Source organism: Trichechus manatus, unplaced genomic scaffold, assembly GCF_000243295.1.
Source record: "Trichechus manatus latirostris isolate Lorelei unplaced genomic scaffold, TriManLat1.0 scaffold00016, whole genome shotgun sequence".
Taxonomy (NCBI): domain Eukaryota; kingdom Metazoa; phylum Chordata; class Mammalia; order Sirenia; family Trichechidae; genus Trichechus; species Trichechus manatus.
The window spans coordinates 22247235-22271077 of NW_004443952.1; the positions used below are offsets into that span (position 1 = coordinate 22247235).

Below are 23843 nucleotides of genomic sequence, written 5' to 3' on the forward strand. Positions count from 1 at the left end.
GAATAGATATATGCACACCCATGTTCACTGCAGCACTGTTCACAATAGCAAAAAGATGGAAACAAGCTAGATGTCCATCAACAGAAGAATGGATAAACAAATCATGGTATATCCACACAATGGACTACTACACAACCATAAAGAACAATGATGAAGCTGTGAAACATCTTACAACATGGAGGAAGCTGGAACTCGTTATGCTGAGTGAATTTAGTCAATCACAGAAGGACAAATACTGTATAAGACCACTATTATAAGAACTCAAGAAAAGGTTGAAACACAGAAGAAAACATTCTTTGATGGTTACGAGGCTGGGGAGGGAGAGCGAGTGTTATTCACTAACTAGATAGTAGATAAGAATTATCTTAGGTGAAGGGAAGGACGGCACTCACTACAGGGGAAGTCAGCACAACTGGACTAAAGCAAAGCTAAGAAGTTTCCTGAATACAATCAAACAATTCGAGGGACAGAGTAGCAGGGATAGGGTTCTGGGGACCATGCTTTCAGGGGACATCTAGGTCGATTGACATAACAAAGCTTATTAAGAAAATGTTCTGCATCCTACTTTGGTGAGTGGTATCTGGGGTCTTAAAAGCTTGAAAGCAGCCATATAAGATGCATCAATTGGTCCCAACCACCTGGAGTAAAGGAGGATGAAGAACACCAAAGACACAAGGAAAGCATTAGCCCAAGAGATAGAAAGGGCCACATAAACCAGAGACTTCATCAGCCCGAGACCAGAAGAAATAGATGGTGCCTGGCTACCACCAATGACCGCCCTGACAGGGAACAAAACAGAGAGTCCCAGATGGAGCAGGAGAAAGGTGGGATGCAGAACTCAAATTCCAGTAAGAAGACCAGACTTAATGGTCTGACTGAGACTGGAGGTACCCCAGAAAGCATGGCCCCTGGATTCTCTATCAGCCCAGAACTAAAACAATTTCTGAGGCCACCTCTTCAGACAGGGATTGGACTGGACTATGGGACATAAAATGATACTCATGAAGAGTGTGCTTCTTAGCTCAAGTAGATACATGAGAGTAAATGGGCAGCTTCAGTCTGGAGGTGAGATGAGAAGGCAGAGAGGGTTAGGAGCTGGTTGAATGGGCATGGAAAATCAGGGGTGGAAAGGAGGAGTGTGCTGTCACCATATAGGGAGAGCAATTAGGGTCACATAATAATGTATGTATAAATTTTTGTATAAGAGACTAACTTGAAATGTAAACTTTCACTTAAACTGCAACAATAAACAAAAAAAAATAGGGGAAAAGATGCTAGTAATAGGGAAACGGGGTACGGGGCTTGTGGGAACTTTCTGTATTATCTTTGCAATTTCTCTATAAATCTAAAACTATTCCCAAATAAAAAACATATTAAAGAAACAGAACAGGAGACAAGCAGAAGTGGGCTCAAGAGAGATCTATTAGATTGAACCATACAGAGTTGCCAACGTTTTACCATTTTTAAACTACAAAATCAACAATTTCATATGGTTCAGCCTAATATGTATGAAACCTAGCCAGGCTTTCTATGTTCTAGCAAAATCAGTGAAAGAGAGCCATACTTAGACACATCTTTGCAAAAGTTTTGAGATACAAGCATAAAGAGGGAAAGTCTTATAAATATCTTGTTGGGTGTCATCGAATTGATTCCGACTCATAGCGACCCTATGTACAACAGGGTTGCCCACTCCTGTGCCATCCTGTTAATAGTTATGCTTGAGCCCGTTGTTGCCCATTGTTGCAGCTGCTGTGTCAGTCCACCTTGTCGAGGGTCTTCCTCTATTTGCTGACCCTCTACTTTATCAGGAATGATGTTGTTTTCCAGGGACTAGTCCCCCTTGATATGTTCAAAGTATATGAGATGAAGTCCCGCCATCCTTGCTTCCAGGGAGCATTCTAGCTATACTTCTTCCAAGACAGGTTTGTTCGTTCTTCTGGCAGTCCGTGGTATATTCAGGTTTTTCTGCCAACACCATAATTCAAAGGCATTGATTCTTCTTAGGTCTTCCTTATTCATTGTCCGGCTTTCACATGCCTATGAGGCCAGAAGAAAACAAACAAATATCCCACAAAGTTACAAAAACCAGGACATCCTCTGACTTCTTTGCAGCATTAAATTCCAGAGACAGTGGAACAACCAAGAGACATTCTTCCATGTGTGAGACTTAGGTGATGTACCAGTCACATGCCCTTCTTGCAGTTAATCCTTGAAGTCATAAATCAGTCATCTGAGAGCAATAGCAAGCTTAAGAGTTGAGGTCATGATAGAAACGGCTGAGCAGGCACCACCAGAACCTCTAGAAAGAGAGCTGAGTCAAAATAATTGTTATAAAAGTGCATACAGATGCAAAAATTATTTTAGAAAGCAAGTATACAATACAAAAATAGATACTGTAATAATAATAAGTAAGATATAAAAGTCCAAATTAAATTAAACAGTGCCTAAGAAGTGGTGGCACAGTAGTTAAGAGCTATGGCTGCTAACCAAAGGTCGGCAATTCAAATCCACCAGCCACTCCTTGGAAACCCTATGGGGCAGTTCTACTCTGTCCTGTAGGGTCACTATGAGTCAGAGATAATTCAATGGCAACGGGTTTTTGGGTTTTGGTTTGATGTGTTTGAATTTATGGTCAGATCATTCTATTTGGTGGGCAATCATCTTTTTTATGCTTTCTGGTTTTTTGTTTGTTTTTGATGTGGACTAGATTTTCTTTGTTTTTATCTTCTTTGATGTTTCAGAAGCTTCAGGTTCTGTTTTCATTATAGTATATTTACCATTACAGCCTTGGAAGCCCTATGGGGCAGTTCTGCTCTGTCCTATAGGGTTGCTATGAGTCAGAATTGACTCGATGACAACGGGTAAGAAATGGAAGAATTGAAAAATAGGTGTTAAACTCCTGATCTTAAAAAGGGAAGTGACTCGAAAGAGACCCTTTTGCTCATGAGTTTTATAATTCAAGAAACACAAGCTGAAGAATGCCTTGAGAAACTTAATGGTAAATATACTATAATGCAAACAGAATCTGAAGCTTCTGAAACATGGAAGAATATAAAAACAAAGACAATCTAGTCCACATCAAAAAAAGAAAAAGAAAACATAAAAAAAGATGACTGCCCACCAAACAGAATGATCTGATCATAAACTCAAATGCATCAAACCAAAACCCAAAAACTTGTTGCCATTGAGTCGATGGAAGCAGACTGCCACATCTTTCTCCCGCAGACCAGCTGGTGGGTTCAAACTACTGACCTTTCATTTAGCAGCTGAATGCTTAACCACTGCACCACCAGGGCTCTTTCAAATAGGTCAAACTCACTATTAAAAGACAAAGACTTTCAGATTGTGTTTTAAAAACTAATGGTGATTGTTTATAATAAGACAAAGTGACCCAGAAAGGTAAAAGGTTGGGCAAATGTATGCCAAGCAAACCAGACTGAGGCAGGCACTCGAGTATTATATCAGACCAAAGAGAATCCAAGGAAAGGCGTTAAACAGGATTAAGGAGAGTCATTTTTATAGATAAGGGTACAATTCACCCAGAGAATAACACACTCATAGGCTATTATTGCTCTAAATTACATTTCACTGAAATATAGAAAGAAAAGCCTGTTAAAAACACAAAGAAGAATTGATAGAAACACAATAGTATTGGGAGACATAACATTACTCACTCAGTCTTGGACCAATCACCCAGATAAACAATAAGCAAGAACATAGAGGAATTGAATTATGAAATTAATAAGGCTGATTAAACAGATATGTATCAACATTCGTATAAAGAAGGTCAAGAAATAAAACTATCTCTGTGTGATGAAGACCTGAGGCCTTTTAAGCTCACTTCAGGCCTATTCCAAACAGAGGTGCCATGTTGGGCTGGGAAGCTGTTCAAGACAGAGTCCGTCCTTGGGGTATTTCCACGGTGCTGCTGCGCTGAAGCACTGGGGCCTAGGGATGAGAGCTCCTGGCTTCAAGACTCCCTTCTCTGCTCACTTCAACTGTGTCATCTGCCTTCCCCAGAGTAGCCCCTAACCCCCTTGTTCGTATATATATATACATATATATTTTTTTTTGTGTGTGTGTATATATATATATGTGTGTGTGTGTGTGTGTATATATATATATTTTTTTTGTGTGTGTGTGTGTGACATTCAACTATGGAACATCCACAGACCCTTACTTCTGGAATTGAGATGTGAGGGGCAGTGTCCTCAATTCAGTCCAGATGCTGTGGGGTCGAATACTTTGGTAGAAAGAACAAAGTGGACCCAGGGTTCAACTCCTGTTCCTGCTTCAGCATCTTCCTTGGTAGAAAGGAAGACGTAACACTCACCAGGCAGAGTTGCGTGATGATCGTTATATGCTGAGCGCTGGGCTCATCAGAGGGTGAATAATCAGTAGTTACTATTTATGTTGGAAGCACTGGAGTAGAGAAAAGACTAAGTAATAAAATTGTGGGATGTAAGGAGAAACAAAAACCACGGAACGCCCTATCTTTTCATCAGCGTCTTAAAATAATAACAAAGTGCCTTATAAAATTCAAGCTCTGGGACATGAACAAAGCCAAGAGATTGTGAACAATTCATTTGAGCCCTCTGTGCCTCAGTTTCCCACAGAGCTTCCATTTTGCAAGTGGATTTACCAGAGGAGGTAGGAGCCTCGCCTGTGTTAATGCCGTGAAAGCATGGTACGACTTCCACATTTTCTGGCTTGAGCCAGTTGTCTCTCTTTCTGTCATATCGGAGCCTCTTCTTCCGCCCTCACCCCAGGCTTCTGCCTCAGTGCCAATGGGTGACACTTTTCAGCACTCACTTTGTGCCCACAGGTTCATTAGCTCATTTACTCCTCACAACCACTTTACAGTAAACCAAAAAGAAAAAAACAAACCCATTGTCATCAAGTCGATTCTGACTCATAGCAACCTCATATGTTACAGAGTAGAACTGCTCCATAGGGCTTTCTTGACTGTAATCCTGATGGAAGCAGTCTCCAGACCTTTCTTCCACAGAGCCACGGAGTGGTTTGAATTGCCAACCTTTAGATTAGCAGTCAAGTGTAAATCATTTGTGCCACCCAGGCTTCCTAACTCTACAATAGGAGTGAGCAAACTACGGCCTGTGAGCCAAATCTGGCTTGTCACCTGTTTTTGTAAGTAAAGTTATATTGAAACACAGCGGTGCCCATTTGATTAATATATCGTTTTTGGCTGCTTTCATGCTACAACAGCAGAATTGAGTAGTTGCGTGGCCCATGAACCTTAACTATTTACTATGTGACCCTTTACAGAAAAAAATTTACAGCACCTCGTTCTGCATGGTAGGTACTATTATTATCCTCATTTTACAGATGGAGAAACTGAAGCTTAAGGAAGTTTAATAACATACCCAAGACCACGTGGCTTATAAGTTGCTGAGCTGAGATTCCAACCCAGTAGCCTAGCTCCACAGACTGGCTCTTAAACCCCCGTGCCTCTCAGCTTCACGCCTACCCACATCTTCAGTGGGCAGGAATGGCCTCTGGACATTGCCCTGGTTACCCATATACCAAAAACTAGAGAATGACTTCTCTCTCCTGGGCCTTCTTTGCAACAAAACAGGAACGAGGGAGCTTTGCAACTTGTATACTGACTGTACTTTGGTTGTGGGGGGGTGGCGTGTATTAGTTTCCTAGGGCTGCCCTAACGAAGTACCACAAAGTGGGTGGCTTATTTGGACAGAAATTTATTGTTTGATACTTCTGGATGATAGTAAACCAAATTCGAGGTGTCAGGGCCATGTTCTCTGTGAAGGTGCTAGAGAAAGATCCTTTCTTGTCTCTCTCAGCTTCTGGTAGCTCCAGGCATTCCTTGGTAGCATAACTTCATGATCACATGGCCATCCCTCTGTCTGTCCTTCTGTGTCTCTTTTACAGGACAGTGCTCGGATTAGACTAGGACCCACCCTACTTCTGTATGACCTCAGTGTTAACTGATAACATCTTCAAAGACCCTATTTCCAAACAAGGTCCATTCACAGGTACCAGGGGTTAGGACTTCAACATATCTTTTTGGCAGACACAATTCAATCCATAACACGTGGTGAAGAGAGAAGGAAATGGCCATCATTAATATGCAAGGCTAAACAAGAAGGCTCTCATATTCTTATTTTACACCTGTGCAACATTTGAGCTCAAGCGAGGCATCATAAAGACCCTCTGCATTGAGCCAGTCTTCCTAACCTAATAAAGCAGAAAATATGCCCTTGCCACTCTTAGGGATGTTTAGCTTTCTTTTTGAGTGATTGGCAAAATAGCCCAATTCTCCTCCAATACAAGTGGGCGTTCTTATGCCTCATGTATCACATTGAGGGGACAGCTTTGACCAGAAAAGTCACCTGGATGGTTATCAACCACAGAGAGGTCCTAGAACCCAAGCAGAAAGAGGAGGGCAGCAGAATTATTCTAGGGTCAGGGCCTGCCAGAGAGGGAAGTGCATTCATTTCCTATTGCTGCTATCACAAATTACCACAAACTGCGTGGCTTAAAACAACACAAATGTATTCTCTCACAGTTCTAGAGGTTAGAAGTCTCAAATGGGTCTCAATGGGCTAAAATCAAGGTTTTGGCAGGATTGCATCCTTTCTGGAGGCTGTAGGGGAGAATCTTTTTTTGTTGTTGTTGTTGCCTTTTCCAGCTTCTAGAGGAGCCCTGGTGGCACAGTGTTTAAGAGGTACGGCTGCTAACCAAAACGTCAGCCATTCAAATCCACCAGCTGCTCTTTGGAAACAATATGGAGCAGTTCTGCCCTGTCCTATAGGGTCACTATGAGTTGGAATCGACTTGATGGCAACAGGTTTGTTTTTTGTTTTTTGTTCGTTTAGAGGCCTCCCGCATTCCTTGACTGGTGGCCCCCTCCCATCTTCCAAGCCACCAATGGCCAGTCAGCTCTTTCTCACACTGCATCGCCCTCAGACTGACTCTTCTGCCTCCCTCTTCCACTTCTAAGGACCTTGTGTTACATTGGGCCCACCTGGATAATCAGGCTACTCTCCCTATTGTAAGGTCAGTTAACTAGCAACCTCAATTCCATCAGCAACCTTAATCCCCCCTTGCTATGTAACCTAACATACCCATAGGCTCTGGGGACTAGGACAAGGACATCTTTTGGGGACCATTATTCTGCCCAGCCCAGGAAGACTACAAAGATGGCCTTGACGACTGTTCTCCCTTTCATTCCATGGGAGAGCCCCCCAAAACACACAGAGAGGCCAGGACCCCAACCCGACTGCCTGGAACTGGAGTTCACACAAGCAACCCAAGGGAACACAAAGCTACAGAATAGACATAGTACATCTTCCCAGACGTCCAGTTTTTGTTCAGAGTCGGGGAAGAAAAAGCATCATTTTTATCTTAAGACAAAGATAGTTATATTATTGGAATGCTAAATATACATGAATTTTAAGATGAAATAAAAACCTTTAAAGAAATGTCATGATTTGCCAGTGGGCTGCTATGGGCTCTTCCCACTTTTCATCCCCCCCTTCCTTAAGGGTACATGTTTCCGGCTTCTCTGCCTTTAGGCATATTTCTGGTAGGAAAAAGAGAGTCTAAGAAAGACTAGTTTTAGCTACATAAAAGAGAGTACTCGTTCTGGGTGTGGAATCCGTCCATCAGAGCTGGGAGAGACTTTGAAGAACATCCAGGCTAACCTTCTTGGGCTTATCCCCCAGTCTCATGGCCAGACAATGGGGGCAGGAGTGTGCTGGCCCCTGATGCCTTCACCAGTGCCCGCTGCCCCAGGTGAGGCTGCCCCAGGTGAGGTTGCCTCCCAGACCGTGTCATGGCCAGCCTCTAGTAACTCAGTCACCTTAGAGGTCGTAGCCTCTCTCACCCTTTTCTACAACATGACACAAAGTTTAACTTGATTCTTCAACAGCCCACTGGGGTAGGTAGAGTAGGTCTGTGGTTCTAGCCACCTGAGAAACTGAGACACAGTGGAAAGTGGGCTGAGACAGATGATTGGGTCCAGGAGACTCCAGGCAACCCAGAGGTTAGTGCCATGGTCCACCATGATCTTCCTAGCAGGACCCCACCCCACTCACCTGCTGCAAGACTCACCCCCTTTCTGCAGGACCCCACCCTCCTACTGCAGGACCCCCCCCCCACCAGCTGTGGGACCCCACCGCCTGCTGCAGGACCCTATCCCCCAGCTGTAGCATCCCACCTCCTGGCTGCAAGACCCTACCCCCCAGCTGCAGGACCCACCCTCCTGCTGCAGGGAAGGTGGGAAAATGGCTCTTGACTTTCCCAGCATTCTGCTTTCCTGCTCCTCTAAATGAACACCAGCTTTTTAATGACTCTGGATGACATCTGCCATTCAAGTTCTTTCACTTCAAAATCTGTATCACTTTTTTGCCTGAGTTGTTGCTGCAGGCTGGAGGCTGAGCTCCAGCTGCTCACACCTAGTGGGGTTTGCTTTCTCTGCCGGGGAGGCCATGATATGTGATGATCTTGGGTGGAGACTGATGACATCACTTCCTACCTGTGTTACCTGATGTCTTAGGCTAGGTTCCCTAGAAGAAAAGCCTGAGATTTTTTATGAAAATTATGTATTGAGGGGGTACTCTCAGGAGAAAGGGAGAGAAGCAGGAGAAGGCAGGGAGAGCTAGCCAGGATGCCTTCTTGGCTGGAGATTAGCCAGGATCTCTGGAGCACCATTTTGGTACCACCTTCCTGCAAGGGAGGAGAGTTTTCCACCCCTGTATTATTGGTCATTGGCTGATGTCTGCAGGGTGCTGGGGGAGGCATGGCCTCCTGGGATAAGAAGGCTCCTATCAGCAGAGGACAATTCTCCAGAGTAGGCTGAGCTGTGAGCAGCCAACCCTCCCTGCAACAGGGATGGGTGTGCCTGGCCTGAAGAGGAGATATGGGCAGGACGAAGGTGTCAGCTACACCTGGGAAAATTTCTTAATTCTCTGGGTCTCAGTTTGCTCACCCCTTTCCAAAGTGGACATAGTAATAGCACCTGCCTGCTAAGGTGGGGCTGATGGACCATTAACACAAGAGCTAGAAAGACCTCAATAATTGTTACTTATTTTTACTGTGTTTGAATCCCTTGAGAACTGGGGATTGCACACTAGTTATTTCAATTGATTCATCCTTCTTAAACATCACTTTTTCTTTTCATCTTTTTATTTGATTATTATTAGTGTGTGTGTTTATATATATATGTATGTCTATATAGTGTGTGTGTGTGACTTATCCTCTTTAGAGTCACAGAGACCAAGGAGTTCCAGACAACAGATACAAGGAGTGGGCCAAGAAAGAGGAAGGGACACCTACCCAGATTTGGGCATCCTCTGACTCCTCTGCAGAGAGACTTTAGTGGGTCTTCTGCCTACACGTCCTGCTTCTATTCTGTGGAGTCTGGGTTTGGGCTGAGCACGCTCCCCTCATGGCTGTTTCCTTCCATTTTTGCCCATTCCTGTGGGGGGGTGGCCTCCTGAGGGTGTGAACATAGGTCTCCTTATATAGTCTACAGGCGTTCTCCTCCTGGACCCTGGGAAGAAGTTGTCATTTGCCTACCTCAGGCCATCTACTTTCACTCCAGGCTGCTCCCCACCCGCCTCCAGCCCTCCCACAGAGTCCATGAAGGGCTTGGGATTTGCCACCATCCTTGTTTTCTTTGTTCTGTCTCTCTTGGCCTCAGAGACTTCCATGGCTCCCCTTCCTGTCCGCCCCCTCAGCACTCCTTAAACTACCCCCAAGCCCTCCAACCTCTGGCAAGGAGTTGGGGGCTTGGCCAGAAGTAGAGATGACTGCTAACACAGCATTTCTCTTTCTACTCTCTGGACTTCCCTGAAATGATACAAGTTATGCAGCATGGAAAGTGTGACCCTGGAACTTTTGTGAGAGTGTGCATATAATAAAAACTTTTAAGATTTACCTAATCCTAACCCCTCCCATCCACTCCTGAACCTTCCAATAAATTGCTTCAAGAAAAAATTAGGTATATACACATGTTTTTCATATCCTCAGGACACCTCCTCATGCCCTGGGGATGTACATACTCCAATTTGAGAAGCACCGAAAACGGTTTACACTGTTCGCAGGGTGCCTCCATAAGGACCCCAGTCCAGCCGCATCTCCCTTTGCCCTCTCCCCACCACTGACCCCAGGTTCCAGCACCACTGGGTGCAACTGGTCCTCTTCCCTCCCTGACTTTGTGCCATCTTGACCCTTCTTACTCACCACCTGTAATCAGAGGGGGTGTGAACAGCAACCCTGCATCGAGTACAGCCTGGCTCTGGATAGGGCATTTCTCCAGTCTCCTCTGATGGTGGGGGAGGCCCTAAGGCAAGAACTCTGGTTCTGGGGTGCTGTGCAGCCTTGGGGAGAGCTTTTGCCTCTCTGGGAAGGGGTTAACTAAATCAGTGATCTCTTGGGCCCCCTCCAACCCTAACAGTCTGGGAGCACAGAACCAAGTGATCCATGCAACTTGGTTGTCATGGCAGCTAAGACACTAAATGGTCCACAAGTGGCAAAGCTGGTTATTTATTTGTCAGCAGGTGGCCAGGTGGTCAGCCATGAAATGTGGGTCCCTTGGTTTGCTTCAAGAAATGGACATAGTGAGCCCAATCAGTGCCTAGGCCCTAGGGCCAGCAGAGTATTAGTGTAGCCATGATAATGGCTACCAGCTACTGAATATCTACTGTGGACCAGGCATTGTGCTTGGTGTTTTACACAGCATTCAGTCAGTTATTCATCCATTCAACAGACATACATGTCATGCCCTGTGCCAGGAGCTGGGGGCCCAGAGATGAGCCAAACATAGTTCCTGCTCTCACGTTACCCACTGCTAGAGGAGAAGATAGACAAGGAAATGGACTAGTGCCATGACTGAGGGAAGCACAGAGTACCCTGGTCCCACAGAGGAGGACATGGCTACCAAGCTTTATGGGACAGAGAAGGCTTCTAGACGGGGGAATTTCCTGAGCTAAGGCATGAAAGGTATGAGTAGCAGTTATCCAGGTAGAGGGCTGGGGTTGGGGGATGGGTGTTCTGGACAGAGGATGAGCTCACAGAAAGATGGAGGGGAGATAGTGAGAAGATGAATGGACGGATGGATGGATGCATGGATGGATGGATGGATGGCAGGCAAACTTGTTTTAGTGAACGGCAGGTAGTTCCTTCTGACTGCCGTGGAGGGGTGGTGAGAAATGTGATTAGAGAAGTGAGCAGGAGTCAGTTGGTAAACAATTTTGAATGTTCTACTAAGGAGCTCAGAATTTGGTCGGAAACCATAGGGAGCCATGAAGGGTTTTACCCAATCAGATTTGAATCTTAAAATGATCACGTCACCTGCTCTGTGGAGAGTGGAATGGACAGAGCAGGACTAAAGGCAAGGATTCCAGTTGAGAGACTGTTTTCGTTCACGGAGTAGGGAATGATGGCGGTGGGGATGGAGAGGTGGGGATGATTTGGGAGCTAGTGAGCAGACAACCAGCAGACCCTGGCTATTGCTTGGATGTGCAAGGTGAAGGTGAGGAGTGAATCTAAGATCGCTACCAAGTTTCCAACTTGGGTGAGTGGGAGGTTAGTGATACATTCTCAGAGATGGAACACACAGGAGGAGGAATGGGCTTGTGGGAAAGATGGTGAGTTCAGCTTGGGACATGTTGAGCTTGAAGTGCCTGGGAGATGTCCAAGTGGAGGTGTTCAGTGGGCAACTGGAAAAAGGTGTGGGCTGTGTAGAGAGATTAGGGAGCCCACAGTACACAGAGGGGAGTTGTGCCTGGGGATGTGAATGAGTTTGTCCAGGGAGAACAATGAGAACAAAGAGCCAAGGGCAGAACCCTGTGGAACACCAGCATTTGGGGAGGGGCAGAAAGATAGGGAGCTGATGTGGAGCTTTTCCTGTTTCAGAGATGAGGAAATTGAGGCTCAAGAAGAGTAAGACCCAAGGTCATACAGCTAGTCAGTGGTGGGGTCAGGATTTGAATACGGGTCTCTCTGATTCTAAAATCCAATGAACTGTTTTTTCTGCTACACCATGTTCAGCAACAGAAAGCTTAGCAGAAAGGAGATGTTCAATAAATATTGGATGGATGGATAGATGGATGGATGGAAGAAAGAAAGAAAGGAGGGATGGTGGAGGGGGGTGTGGATGACTACTGTTAGCAGCCAGAAATGCTAAAAGAAAAATCCTGGAGTGTGCCTGGGAGCATGTCCACAGAACGGAAACAGCTTAGAACTTTTTATAGCATTGCAGACGTGGTGATGACAAAGGCTTGTCTTCCTCCAACTGCTCTGTTAACGATCTTTTAAAGTCCTTTCAGAGTAAGTTCCCCCTCCCCCCAATTCTTGCTTGCAAACGAAAGATGATTTTAGAATCTAGGCCTTTTTTATTTTGCTAAGTACACGATGAATAAAATGGCCTCCCAGTCAGCACTTTCCAATTTTGAAAGATGCTAAATACTGATCTTTAAAGACATGTTTCTCTTTTTTATGCATCAAACAGCCTTGAGGTCCACTGGAGAGCATGGGTCGAGCAGAGGGAAAAGAGTACCACCTGAAAGGCCCAGCCTTGCTTTGGAGGCAGGAAGGGATTGGGGCGGGTGGAGAGCAGAAACGTGGCCTGGCTCAGCAGGTCTCCTGGTGGCCGACAAGCACATTCTCCTTCAGCCTATCCTATATGGGGCAAAGCCCAGCCTGGATCCCCGCCCCTCTGAAAGCAACCAAAAGCCTCTTGCCCTGACCTAGGAGAGATGCTCAGGCAGACACCCAGGAAATGTTTGTTGAATGAATAAATGAGAGGACGGGAGCTGTTGTACTGTATACACCTATTAACCGCATTTAGATAATGACTGTAATCCCATTTATAGCACTTTCAAACACAGATTTTTCTCTGAAATAAAAATGGGCCAGGGCAAATGTATAGAGACCAAAGTTCATTAGCAGTTACCAGCGGCGGGAGGGAAGGGGAAGAGGGAGTCATTGTTTAGGAAGTATTGAGTTTCTGTTCACAGTGATGGAAGATTTGGCAACTGATTCTGGTGATGGTTGCACAGCATGAGTAATGTAATTGATGTCACTAATTGATACACGTGAAAACTGTTAAATTGGCAAATGCTGTATTTTATATATATTATTACAATTTTAAAAAATGGGCCAGGGAAGATTGTAAAATAATAATACTAGCTACCGCCTACAGAGCACTTTTTATGTATGCTGTTTCAAGCACTTCATAAGAATTGTCTCATTTAGTCCTGCCCGCAACCCTGTAAAGTAGATACTACAGTTATTCCCATTTTGCAGATGAGGAAATTGAGGCTGAGATGGAGAAAGGAGTTGCCTGAGGCCACCTGAGGCTTGTTGATGGAGCTGAAACTTGAACAAAGATCTCTTTGACTCTGAAACCTGGACCCTTAATTGGGAAGCTCTAGGGGACCTTGGAGGAAACCTGGGTGGCGTAGTGGTTAGGTGCTACAGCTGCTAAAACTAAAACGTCGGCAGTTCGAATCCACCGGCTGCTCCTTGGAAACTCTATGGAACAGTTCTCCTCTGTCCCATAGGGTCACGCTGAGTTGGAATTGACTCAACTGCAACAGGATTTTTTTGTTGTTGTTGTTTAGCGGACCTCGGAAGCTTCTTTCCCCTCCTCTGGCCTCAGTTTCCCTGTATGTAAAATGAGGAAGAACATTAGATGTCATCTCAGTACCCTGCAGTGTTGTGTCTGCCCTTGTTCCAGGACAGCAGGGGCAATTCCCAGGCCCCTCAGAGCTGTCAGCTTTAGCCTCTAGCCTGTGCAGACCTGCCCCAGGGACAGCTGAGGGAAAGCTGTCCCCAGAGAAGGCCAGAGAATCCAAGCTGGGCTGGACTGGGCTTGTAGGGGGTGGGGTTCTGCCCTGCCCTTCCCCCTACCCCTACGCTCTGGGCAGAGCTCTTGGCTGGGGAGCCTGGGACACATGAGCATTCTCCCCCCATGGCCTTGAACCCTCTAGGTGTGCCAGTTTTTCATTTGCCTTCACACACGTGTCCTTCTTTCCACAGGGGAATGACGTGCGGATCATCCTTGGCCAGTTTGACCAGAATATGGCAGCAAAAGTGTTCTGTTGTGTAAGTAAAACAGTCATCTCATTGGGTCTTTAGGGAGAGTCACAAAGCTTTTCCTTGGTCTCATTGCTTGATCTGTGGGCAGGATCATAGTGGCTGGAAGTCTGGGTGGTTGGAAGCAGAAGTGTTATACTCACTGCTGTTTCATCTTTTCAGGGAGTTAAAACCCCAGGGCTCAAACAGTCCAGTAGTAGGGGGACCAGGGGCCTCAATTTGCCAAACCCTCCTAAGCCCCATTGGCTAATTCTAAGTCCATACAACTCAGCCATGCTTAATGGAGTATACAGTGTGCAGTGCACAGACGGAGACACCAAATATCAGGATGAGAGGAGGTGACTGAGCCCTCTCCCTGCCCTTCCAGGCTCAGAGTCTTAGGTTTAGAACAAGCTATCAACTATTCAATATCTACCCCTGAATCCTTTACAATTTTCTATTGTGTGATAGGTGACAAAGTTCCTTCTTGTATGTTATCTCATTTAATCTTTCCAATAACCTTGTAAATCATTATCCCATCTTACAGATGAGGGAGTAGAGGCCCAGGGAGGTGAAGGCGCTTGTCCATGGGCCCTCAGCCAGTGTGAGGCAGAGCCAAGGTTCAATCCCTTGTTTATCTGACTTCTAATCCAATCTTTTCTCCGTATGATGTCCTAACCTAAGTATACATGAAGGTTCTAGCACGGGAACCAAGCCTGTTTCCATTTTAATGTCCAGGCCTCCCCCCTCTGTCCCAGGTCAGGAGAAAAGTCAGCAGAATGAGAGCCCAGTTAGTTGAGTCATTGTCTACCCAAGGAGACCTTCTCTTAAACAGAGGTTATTCTGGTTATGTCTCTAGTGATAGCCACAGGCCTTTGTTCTCTTTGACCTTTTTGTCAGTAACTTGGGCAAGGTTATAAAAAGCAGACTTGTAGGAGTTTTAGAAATCATGCAGTATGTTAGATAACAAAGCATGGGTGCAAAGAACCTTAACAGGCTAGACCGTTTGGTTAAACCCAGGAAGATGTAGTCTAATAGCCCTAATGTAAGGTTGTATTAGAACAAATCAAGCTGCCCAAGTCCAGGGTGGCATAGTTGAGGAGTACTGTGTGTTTAGAACAAAGACACTTTGGGCCACCATTGGGCTCGTCAGTTTACCAACTCATGGATTTTACAAGATTTGATTGAGCATTCTATGTATCAGTTTAGGGTGACAAGAGGTCTTTCCATATAGAAATCTAAGGAGGAACGTGAAAAAAAACTTGAAAAGATGGAGCAAATGCATTTTAACATTTAAATACTTCAAATCCAATAAAACCTTGTACGGTACTATCTAGGGTCAAGGAATAGTCCATTTACAAAAGGAAAATAACACCCCAAATTGGAGAATATGAGCCTTTTAGGGAAGAAATGGGGGTTTACCCCTGTATCTCTCCAGGGCCTTACAAGGAACTGGCATATGTGTGTGATCAAATGAGGAAAACAAATAATTTCTGGAAAAACTGAATTAATAAAAATGTCCCTGAGATGCTGCACTGGCCACCAGCCACCTCCACTTTGTTAAGAAACGCAGATAAACCTCACTGCTCTGATCTGAGCCAAACCAAAGCCACAGTGTGCCTGCCATTTCACTCTGAGCCCATGCGCTGGCACTGTTCCCGCTGCCTTCTCCAGCCACAGTTTCTGCCTTAGGACAGATGGCATGGATGTCTTCCTTTGACCCAAAGCCCTGGGCTGCCTGCCTTCGCACAGTGTGGGGTCACCATCAGCCTTCTCATCCCACTCTTCTCTCAGCTCTTGTTATACTTGTGGGGCTTTGAGATAGAGTTTGTCTGAGAGTCTTCACCCACTATCGTATTCACTGGGGAGTTGCTCCAAGGTTTCTGGCTGGATGTTTATTCCTTGTGCTGGGCTATCAGACGGAGTCCCTGCCTCTGGACCTTCAGTCTGGTCTGTTAGGAAGGAATTCTTTTGGCACAGCGGAGGGGCTGCCCAGCATCTTCACCCTGGGCCTGAGATGGAGGAGGGGCTCCTGTTGGGGTCAGGAGCACAGAGCAGATGGCAACAATGAAGTCTTTGCCTTCCAAATGCCGCAGTGCAAAGTTTGCAGCATGTTGCTGCGTTCTCGAGATGGGGACTGCCGCCCAATGGGAGCACAGACTCCAGCAAATGCAAGGCCTATTTATAGCCCTGTGGCATAATGTTCACTTGGCTTGCGCACAGCAAGAGCATGGCTTGGCACTTTTGTTTTCCCTTTCATCCTCGGTAGTCCACTCTAAATTCTCAAGCACTCTGCCCTGGGTTCTGGTTTTAGCTCCACCAGCTGTGTGACCTCAGGCAGGTCACTTTAGGTCTCTGGTCCCAGATGTCCCACCTGTAAAGTGGAAGTCGTGATCCCTGCCCCATCTGCCTCATAGAGGTTTAAATAAGGCCACTGTAGTGAGAGCATCGTCTCAACTATAAAGCACTTTACTGATGTGAGGGTTTTTTATCAGTACTGTTATGAACCTTAATATAGAAGGAAATGTCCTTTTTGCAGGGGGAGGAGAGGTGGCAAAAATAAACAAAATAAAAACAGGAAATTGGATTTAAAAAAAATGCATCATGGTTACATGTCTGCAGTTAATAAGAACCAAGGCAGTTTATAGGGCTAAAGAACATGCACTCAGGAGCTGCCATCGTCAAGTGACAGGGTCCCCCTTGGTGGCCACAGGTCCTGAGACCACATTCCTACCAGAGACAGAAAATGAAAGCTGAGGTGACCAGGTTAACACAGTCACTCCACCCCCATGTGTGGTGCCCTCTGTACACCAGGAACTGTGCTAGGCACTGGGGGCCTAGGGCAGAGTAAGATGGGCTATCTCAAATGTCTAGGGAGTTTTAGAGGCGTCACCTCCCCGGGTGTTGGGGGTGGGCAGGTAGGGAGAGTGTCCCTCCAATTCTGAGACTTGACAGTAACTCTTCTTTAACATACAGAGCTATTGAGGGATCTGGCCCACCCTTCATGAGCAGACCCTGGCCTAACATTGTGGCACCTAAGTGGGGGGCACTCAGAACCTTCCCAGAGTCCAAAGCACTCCCTCAGGCTGCTCTCTCCACGTCCTCCTTGCCTCTCACACTCTCCTGTTCTAGGCAAAGAAACACCAAGGGGTGTGACATTAATTATTTCCCAACATGTCCTTCTAATGTAGGTGGCTCCCCAGGAACTAATAGAAGGACTGTGTAAGGTCTATGTTTTAAAATGTGCACAGTTCACAATGCACAGAGAGTATTTGCATCCACCACTACTCTCCGTGATCACTTCTTGGCATTTTGATGATTAATGGGAGTGTGACCTCTATTTAGAAACTTCATTCTGGACCCCATTTTTGATGGAACATGGCATTCCTACAAAGTGGGATTTTCTGGGTGAAGCTAAGCTCTCAGAAAGCATGCTTTTCCTGACTTAAAATAATTGCAATGAAAATTAAAGCCAAGTCGAGGTGCATTAGAACATTCTGGTGACTTACTTGTTTAAACAGGAAGGAGGCAATGTGTCTTTGTGGGCTTAGAGTTGGCAGACTCAAGTTCCAGGCCTGACTTTTCTCCCTGGCTGTGTGACCTTGAAGAAGTTACTTTTCCTCTCTGATCTACAGTTTCATCATCTCTAGAATGACAATAATAAACCCTGTCCCAAGCACCTCACAGAGTGAATGCAAATGATGATCAAGTAAGATATCTGTAAAGCGTACAAATGTAAGGGAGTTTTTTTAGGATCTGGGATTTGTGTGCACCAAGCTTTGGGTAAAGATTGAGAGAGAAGGCTCAGTATGCCATGTGATATCTTACATAATCTGTGTACTTAGCCTGAATTGTCTTGGCCCCTTGCAAAACTGCTCTCCCTGAGCTGTGTTTCGAGGTTTTGACCTCAGCTTTCAGTAAAGCTCTGTGTAAGAACAGCCTTATGAAATCTGCTTGTTTCAGGGATGCAGTTGATACCCGGTTGGCTAATCTGATAGTGTGCCCCATATACAACTCCTGTGAGGCATTTTTTGGGGAGGGGCTAAAGAAACGAAAACACTTCGTTTCCCCTGAGAACCAGATATGTTTTATCCTTATTGATAATGAGAGCTTGTTGCCCTTTCTCTTGAGCTGCTAGGAAGTTCGTGGTGAAATATACAGCTTAATTATGTACAGTGTTGGAACCTTTGGTCTGCTTGTCTATATTCTGTTCCTTTACCTCATCTCTAAAATGTATTATAACTTATATTGTCCCTAGCCCTTATATTTTAGGTTTTGTTCAGTGTTGATTATTTTATTGTACATGTTGCCTGTAAACCAGCTTGGATCCTTTGAGAAGTAACAAGGAGGGGACCAAGCAAATAATAGAAAAATGAATAAATCCTCTGGTAGAGGAAGCCTGACTCCCCTCCACCTCTGTCAGAGGACACAAAGCCTTGGACAAGTGTTTGGCTTATGTTGCCTCCTGGTCACCCCATCTGTTGCAGGCATATGAGGAGAACGTGTACGGTAGCAAATACCAGTGGATCATCCCAGGCTGGTACGAGCCTTCCTGGTGGGACCAGGTACACACGGAAGCCAACTCGTCCCGCTGCCACCATAAGAACCTGCTTGCTGCCATGGAGGGCTACATCGGCGTGGACTTCGAGCCTCTGAGTTCCAAGCAGATCAAGACCATCTCGGGAAAGGTCAGTGCCTTGATCTGCCCATTGCAGTCCCAGGGCCCTTGTTCTTTGATCATTTTGTCTGATGATGCTGGCAAAAAGTGCATGGACCTCATCCTGGCCCTTGCTGTATGACTTTGAGCAAATCACTTGACCTCTCTGAGCCTCTCTCTTGCCTATGTAATGGGAATAGCCAGCCCTCCACTGCATGCCCCTCTAAGGCATTGTGGGAATCAAATGAGGTAAGCGTGCTGTGCAGGCCCATGGTGCTGTGTGTGTATAAGGGGTAGAGTTGTGCCCTCTCAGCACCAACTACAGTCATTGCCTTTCAGACACTCCAGGGTTTTACTCCATGCTCCTCTGACCTGGAATTCACTTCTCAGTCTCTTCAATGCCCCTGACAACCTGGGGGAAAGGAAAGAACCGTGAAATGTATCTTGGGAAACAAGTGCTGTGGGCCAGACTGGTTCGAACCCCAGTTTTGCCACTTGCCAGCTATGTGGCCTTGAGCTAGAGCTCTCTGGATCTGGGTCCACATCTGTGTGTTGTTGTTGTTGTCAGCTACCGTCGAGCAGGCCCCCAACTCATGGCGGCCTCGTGCAAACCGGAATGAAACACTGCCCAGTCCTGCGCCATCCCCATGATCGGTTGTGGATTGGACCAGTGTGACCCATAGGATTTTCATTGGCTGATTTTCAGAAGTAGATTGCCAGGTCTTTCTTCCTAGTCTGTCTTAGTCTGGAAGCTCTCCTGAAACCTGTTCAGCATCATAGCAATATGCAAGCCTCCCTTGACAGACAAGGGGTGGCAGCACAGGAGGTGCATTGGCCAGGAATTGAATGCGGATCTCCCACACGGAAGGTGAGAATTCTACTACTGAACCACCAGCTCACCCCTCATCTGTATATTGGTGTAGTAAAAATATACCCCTCTGGGTGGGGAAGGAGGGAGAGGGGTATTTACTAACTAGATAGTAGACAAGAATTACCTTAGGTGAAGGGAAGGACAACACATACTACAGGGGAAGTCAGCACAACTGGACTAAACCAAAAGCTAAGAAGTTTCCTGAATACAACTAAACATTTCAAGGGACAGAGTAGCAGGGGCAAGGGTCAGGGACCATGGTTTCAGGGGACATCTAGATCAACTGGCGTAACAAAGTTTATTAAGAGAATATTCTGCATCCCACTTTGGTAAGTGGCGTCTGGGGTCTTAAAAGCTAGTGAGCGGCCATCTAAGATTCATCATTGCTCCCAACCCATGTGGAGCAAAGGAGAATGAAGCACACCAAAGACACAAGGAAAGTATTAGCCCAAGAGACAAAAGGGCCACATAAACCAGAGACCCCATCAGCCTGAGACCAGAAGAACTAGATGGTGCCCAGCTATCACCAATGACTGCCCTGACAGGGAACACAACAGAGAGTACCTGATGGCGCAGGAGAAAAGTAGGATGCAGAACTCAAATTCTAGTAAAAAGACCAGACTTAATGGTCTGACTGAGACTGGAGGAACCCCGGAAGACATGGCCCCCAGACTCTCTGTTAGCCCAAAACTAAAACCATTCTCGAAGCCAGCTCTTCAGACAAAGATTAGACTGGACTATAAGACATAAAATGATACTTGTTAAGAGTGTGCTTCTTAGCTCAAGTAGATACATGAGTCTAAATGGGCAGCTCCTGTCCAGAGGTGAGATGAGAAGGCAGAAAGGGACAGGAGCTGGTTGAATGGACATGGGAAATCTGGGGTGGAAAGGAGGAGTGTGCTGTCACAGTATGGGGAGTGCAACTAGGGTCACACAGCAGTGTGTGTATAAAGTTTTGTATGAGAAACTAACTTGAACTGTAAACTTTCATTTAAAGCACAATAATAAGAAATATATATCTATATATATATCCCTCAGGGGTTATCAGGGAACCCTGGTTGCGCAGTGGTTAAGGCTTGGCTGCTAACCAAAAGGTCGGCAGTTCGAGTCTACCAGCTGCTCTTTGGAAACCCTGTTGGGCAGTTCCACTGTGTCCTGTAGGGTCACTATGAGTCAGAATTGACTCCACAGCAACGGGTTTGGTTGGTTTGGGGTTTATCAGGAGGATTGATGACAGATTGTGCAGTGAATCTAGCACGGTGCCTGGTGCCTCGGTACTCAGTCTGAAGTAGCTGCTGTCATTACTGGGAGATGGATGTTGCAGTCTTCACCCTGAGTCTTAATAATACTTACACTGATAGAGAATGGTGTACTTTTTGAATACTTTTACATATACCTGGTATATACCGGATATATACAGATTTACATATACCAGCTATATACACATATCTGGTCCTCAGATCAGCCCTACGAGATAAGCAGGTGTTAGTAACCCCTAGTAGGAGCATGTGGAAGCCTTGAGAACTTAAGACAGGCCTGATGAAGATTGTAACATTCGTCTCTCAATTTAACCACCAGCCAAAATTCTGCTACTGCAATGCACATAATTCTTTTCTGTCTTCTCTCAGTTCATGAGGATTATTAAATTCTCCACCCTATCCCAGGGTTCTTACAGACCCAATTTCATTAAAAAACATAAACTTCATAATAAATTAATATATATTTAATATAAACATATATATAATAAAGTAAAAAGTCTGTATATGTACATGTATAACTTTTATTCATTATTTAATCTCAACTAGAGCCAACTCCTCACAAATTATTTATTGATTTGTCAAAAAACTGACAGATCATTAGGACACATTTTGGAAACAACACTTTAGATCATGCTGGCATCTGGAAGATCCTGGAAAACCTGTGGTTAGAAAATGTCAAAAGAAATATTTTCATACCAAATTCAATGATTATATATTTTAAAAAAATTGAGATGTTGAATAATGAGGAGAAACAACTGATTTTATTTCAGTAAATGTTATTTTTAAAGGTTATTTTTAATTTATTAAAAGATACTAGGGTCCGCGATACCCCACATTTTAATCTAAAAATAATGCAAAGTATGAGGAAAACACAAAAAGTAAAAAAAATCCATGGAAACAGATGGTATGATGATTAAACTGAGAGACTTAAGGAATACTAAACCCCCAAAAAATCAAACCCGTTGCTGTCAAGTCGATTCCAACTCAGTGACCCTATAGGATAGAGTGGAACTGCCCTCTAGGGTTTCCAAGGAGTGGCTGGTGGATTTTTAACTGCCAACCTTTTGGTTAGCAGCTGAGCTCTTAACCACTACACCATCAGGGCTCCAAGGAAGACTAAAGACTTAGATTATTATACATGAGATCTAAGAAGCTAAGTGCAGTGAGGTCCACAAGACACCGTGAGAGGGGCCTTGAATGCCACTCTAAGGAGCCTAGAGTTTGCCCAGGGCACTGGGGAGGCATGCAAGGATGTGAAACAATGCACAAGAATCATTTTCTTCAGTATTTTTTGGAGGAAATATTTTGACATTTATAACAACATCCACCAGATCACTAACTTTCTTTTTTTTTAATTATGGGCCAGTGAGGAGGTCGACGTCACCACATATTGCTGTGCGCATGAATTGGACACCTCAGAGCTGTTCTTGGGCTGTTCACTTCACCCCAGAGCTGTGGGCAGCCCACTCATGGGCCTCCCAGGGCAGGGGGAGACCACTGGGGCAGCCAGTCTCCCAGCTCAGGGCAGCTCCACCTAGTCCCTGTCCCTGTGGTCTTTGAGGCAAGAGACAGCATCTTTTACATGGTCCTGCAGTTATGAGATGATTCAAGTTACACGGGGAAATCTGCAGCCTCTTTGCCTCTTGGAGTCAGAGGGTCTTAGAGCTGCCCTAGAGATCATGTTGTTCAGCCTCCCATCAGATTCTCAGATCCCTTCAATAACAGGGAGCTCACTACTTCTCCCTTAATTCCCCCACTGGTCCCTCTGGGCCATGCAGGTCCTATTGGTCCTTCTGCCCCGCGTAGCCCTTCATAGATTTGGAGGCAGTGGCCACATCCCGGAAGGCATTCCTTCTCCAGACTAACCAGTCCTAATCCCTTCAGTTGCAACACACAGGCCCAGGGCTGAGACGAGGGGCAGAATCTAAGGGGATGCCACAAACCTCAGTAATCAAGATGAACAATATTTTAATGCACTATTTTTTAAGTCAAAATTAATATCAAAAAAATCTATGCTGAACAAAATATCAAAATTGTAAATAAAATAGGATACAACCCTGCACTTGCGTGACTTCCCTCGTTTGCCTCGCCCTAATCCTGACCCTTTGGATCCTGACTTCATTTAAAATTTGAAATTTTGTTCACCATAGATTTTTTGTATTAACTTTGATTTTTAAAACAGGTTGCATGAAAATATTATTTGCCTGGATGACTCAGTTTCTTTGACCCCCCCCTTCAGCTCTGCACCTGCAGCTGGTACCTCACTTGCCTCCCTCTAGGCCTGGCCCTCCCCATGCTCGGCCTGACGTCTGCACTTACTCTTGTGGAACGCTCTCGAGAGCATGGGGCCCAGGGCTGAATAGAGCTTTTCTATTTGTGGTCTGACCACAAGCCAACTCTCCCACCACCACTACCATCCTTCAGAAGTCTGTGGCCAATGGAAGTGCTAGAGAGTCAAGACATGCTTTCTGAATTCGAGTTTGTGTTTACACGACTGTTCAGGGCTATGGTCAGCGCAGCACTGGCTGCTGAATTGATGAATTGTCTGTGTCCATGAAGACAAGCAAACACTTGTCAAATATTAGCAAGTAAGTGGGCTCTTGCCAGCCTCACCATTTTACAGATGGAGAAACTGAGGAGGAGAGAGAAGGGACACAGCTGAAGTCTCCCAGCAGGTCAGGGGCAGCTCCAGGACTGGAAGCCAGGACACCTGCTTTCTACCAGTGCCCCACCCCTCTCCGTGCTGTTCCTCTAGACTCCTAACATGCTCTCAGTGGGGACTGTGTGATAACTGGCTTCCGATACAGGCAGAAACAAGTCATTTTGACCCCCAAGGACATTTTGACTTCCAAACATCTGTCCCTGTTTGTTCTTTATTGTACCAATCAAGCAAGTGTGTCTATAAAGCAATGGGAGGTGCAGGTGCCCATTTTTGGTCAGCCCAGACCAGTGTCTGGTAATCAGGAGAGCTGGGTGCTAATCCTGGCATTCA

The 23843-nt window shown here is 45.5% G+C and overlaps 1 protein-coding gene across 1 annotated transcript in view; it reads left to right on the forward strand.

Moving 5' to 3' along the window:
- GABBR2 (gamma-aminobutyric acid type B receptor subunit 2) overlaps window positions 1–23843 on the forward strand; it is a 272614-nt gene that overhangs the window by 78721 nt on the left and 170050 nt on the right. Inside the window, exons 4-5 of the mRNA XM_023727472.1 lie at window positions 14029–14094; window positions 18552–18752. Coding sequence (XP_023583240.1) covers window positions 14029–14094; window positions 18552–18752 — 267 coding nt within the window. The remainder of the gene's footprint in view (window positions 1–14028; window positions 14095–18551; window positions 18753–23843) is intronic.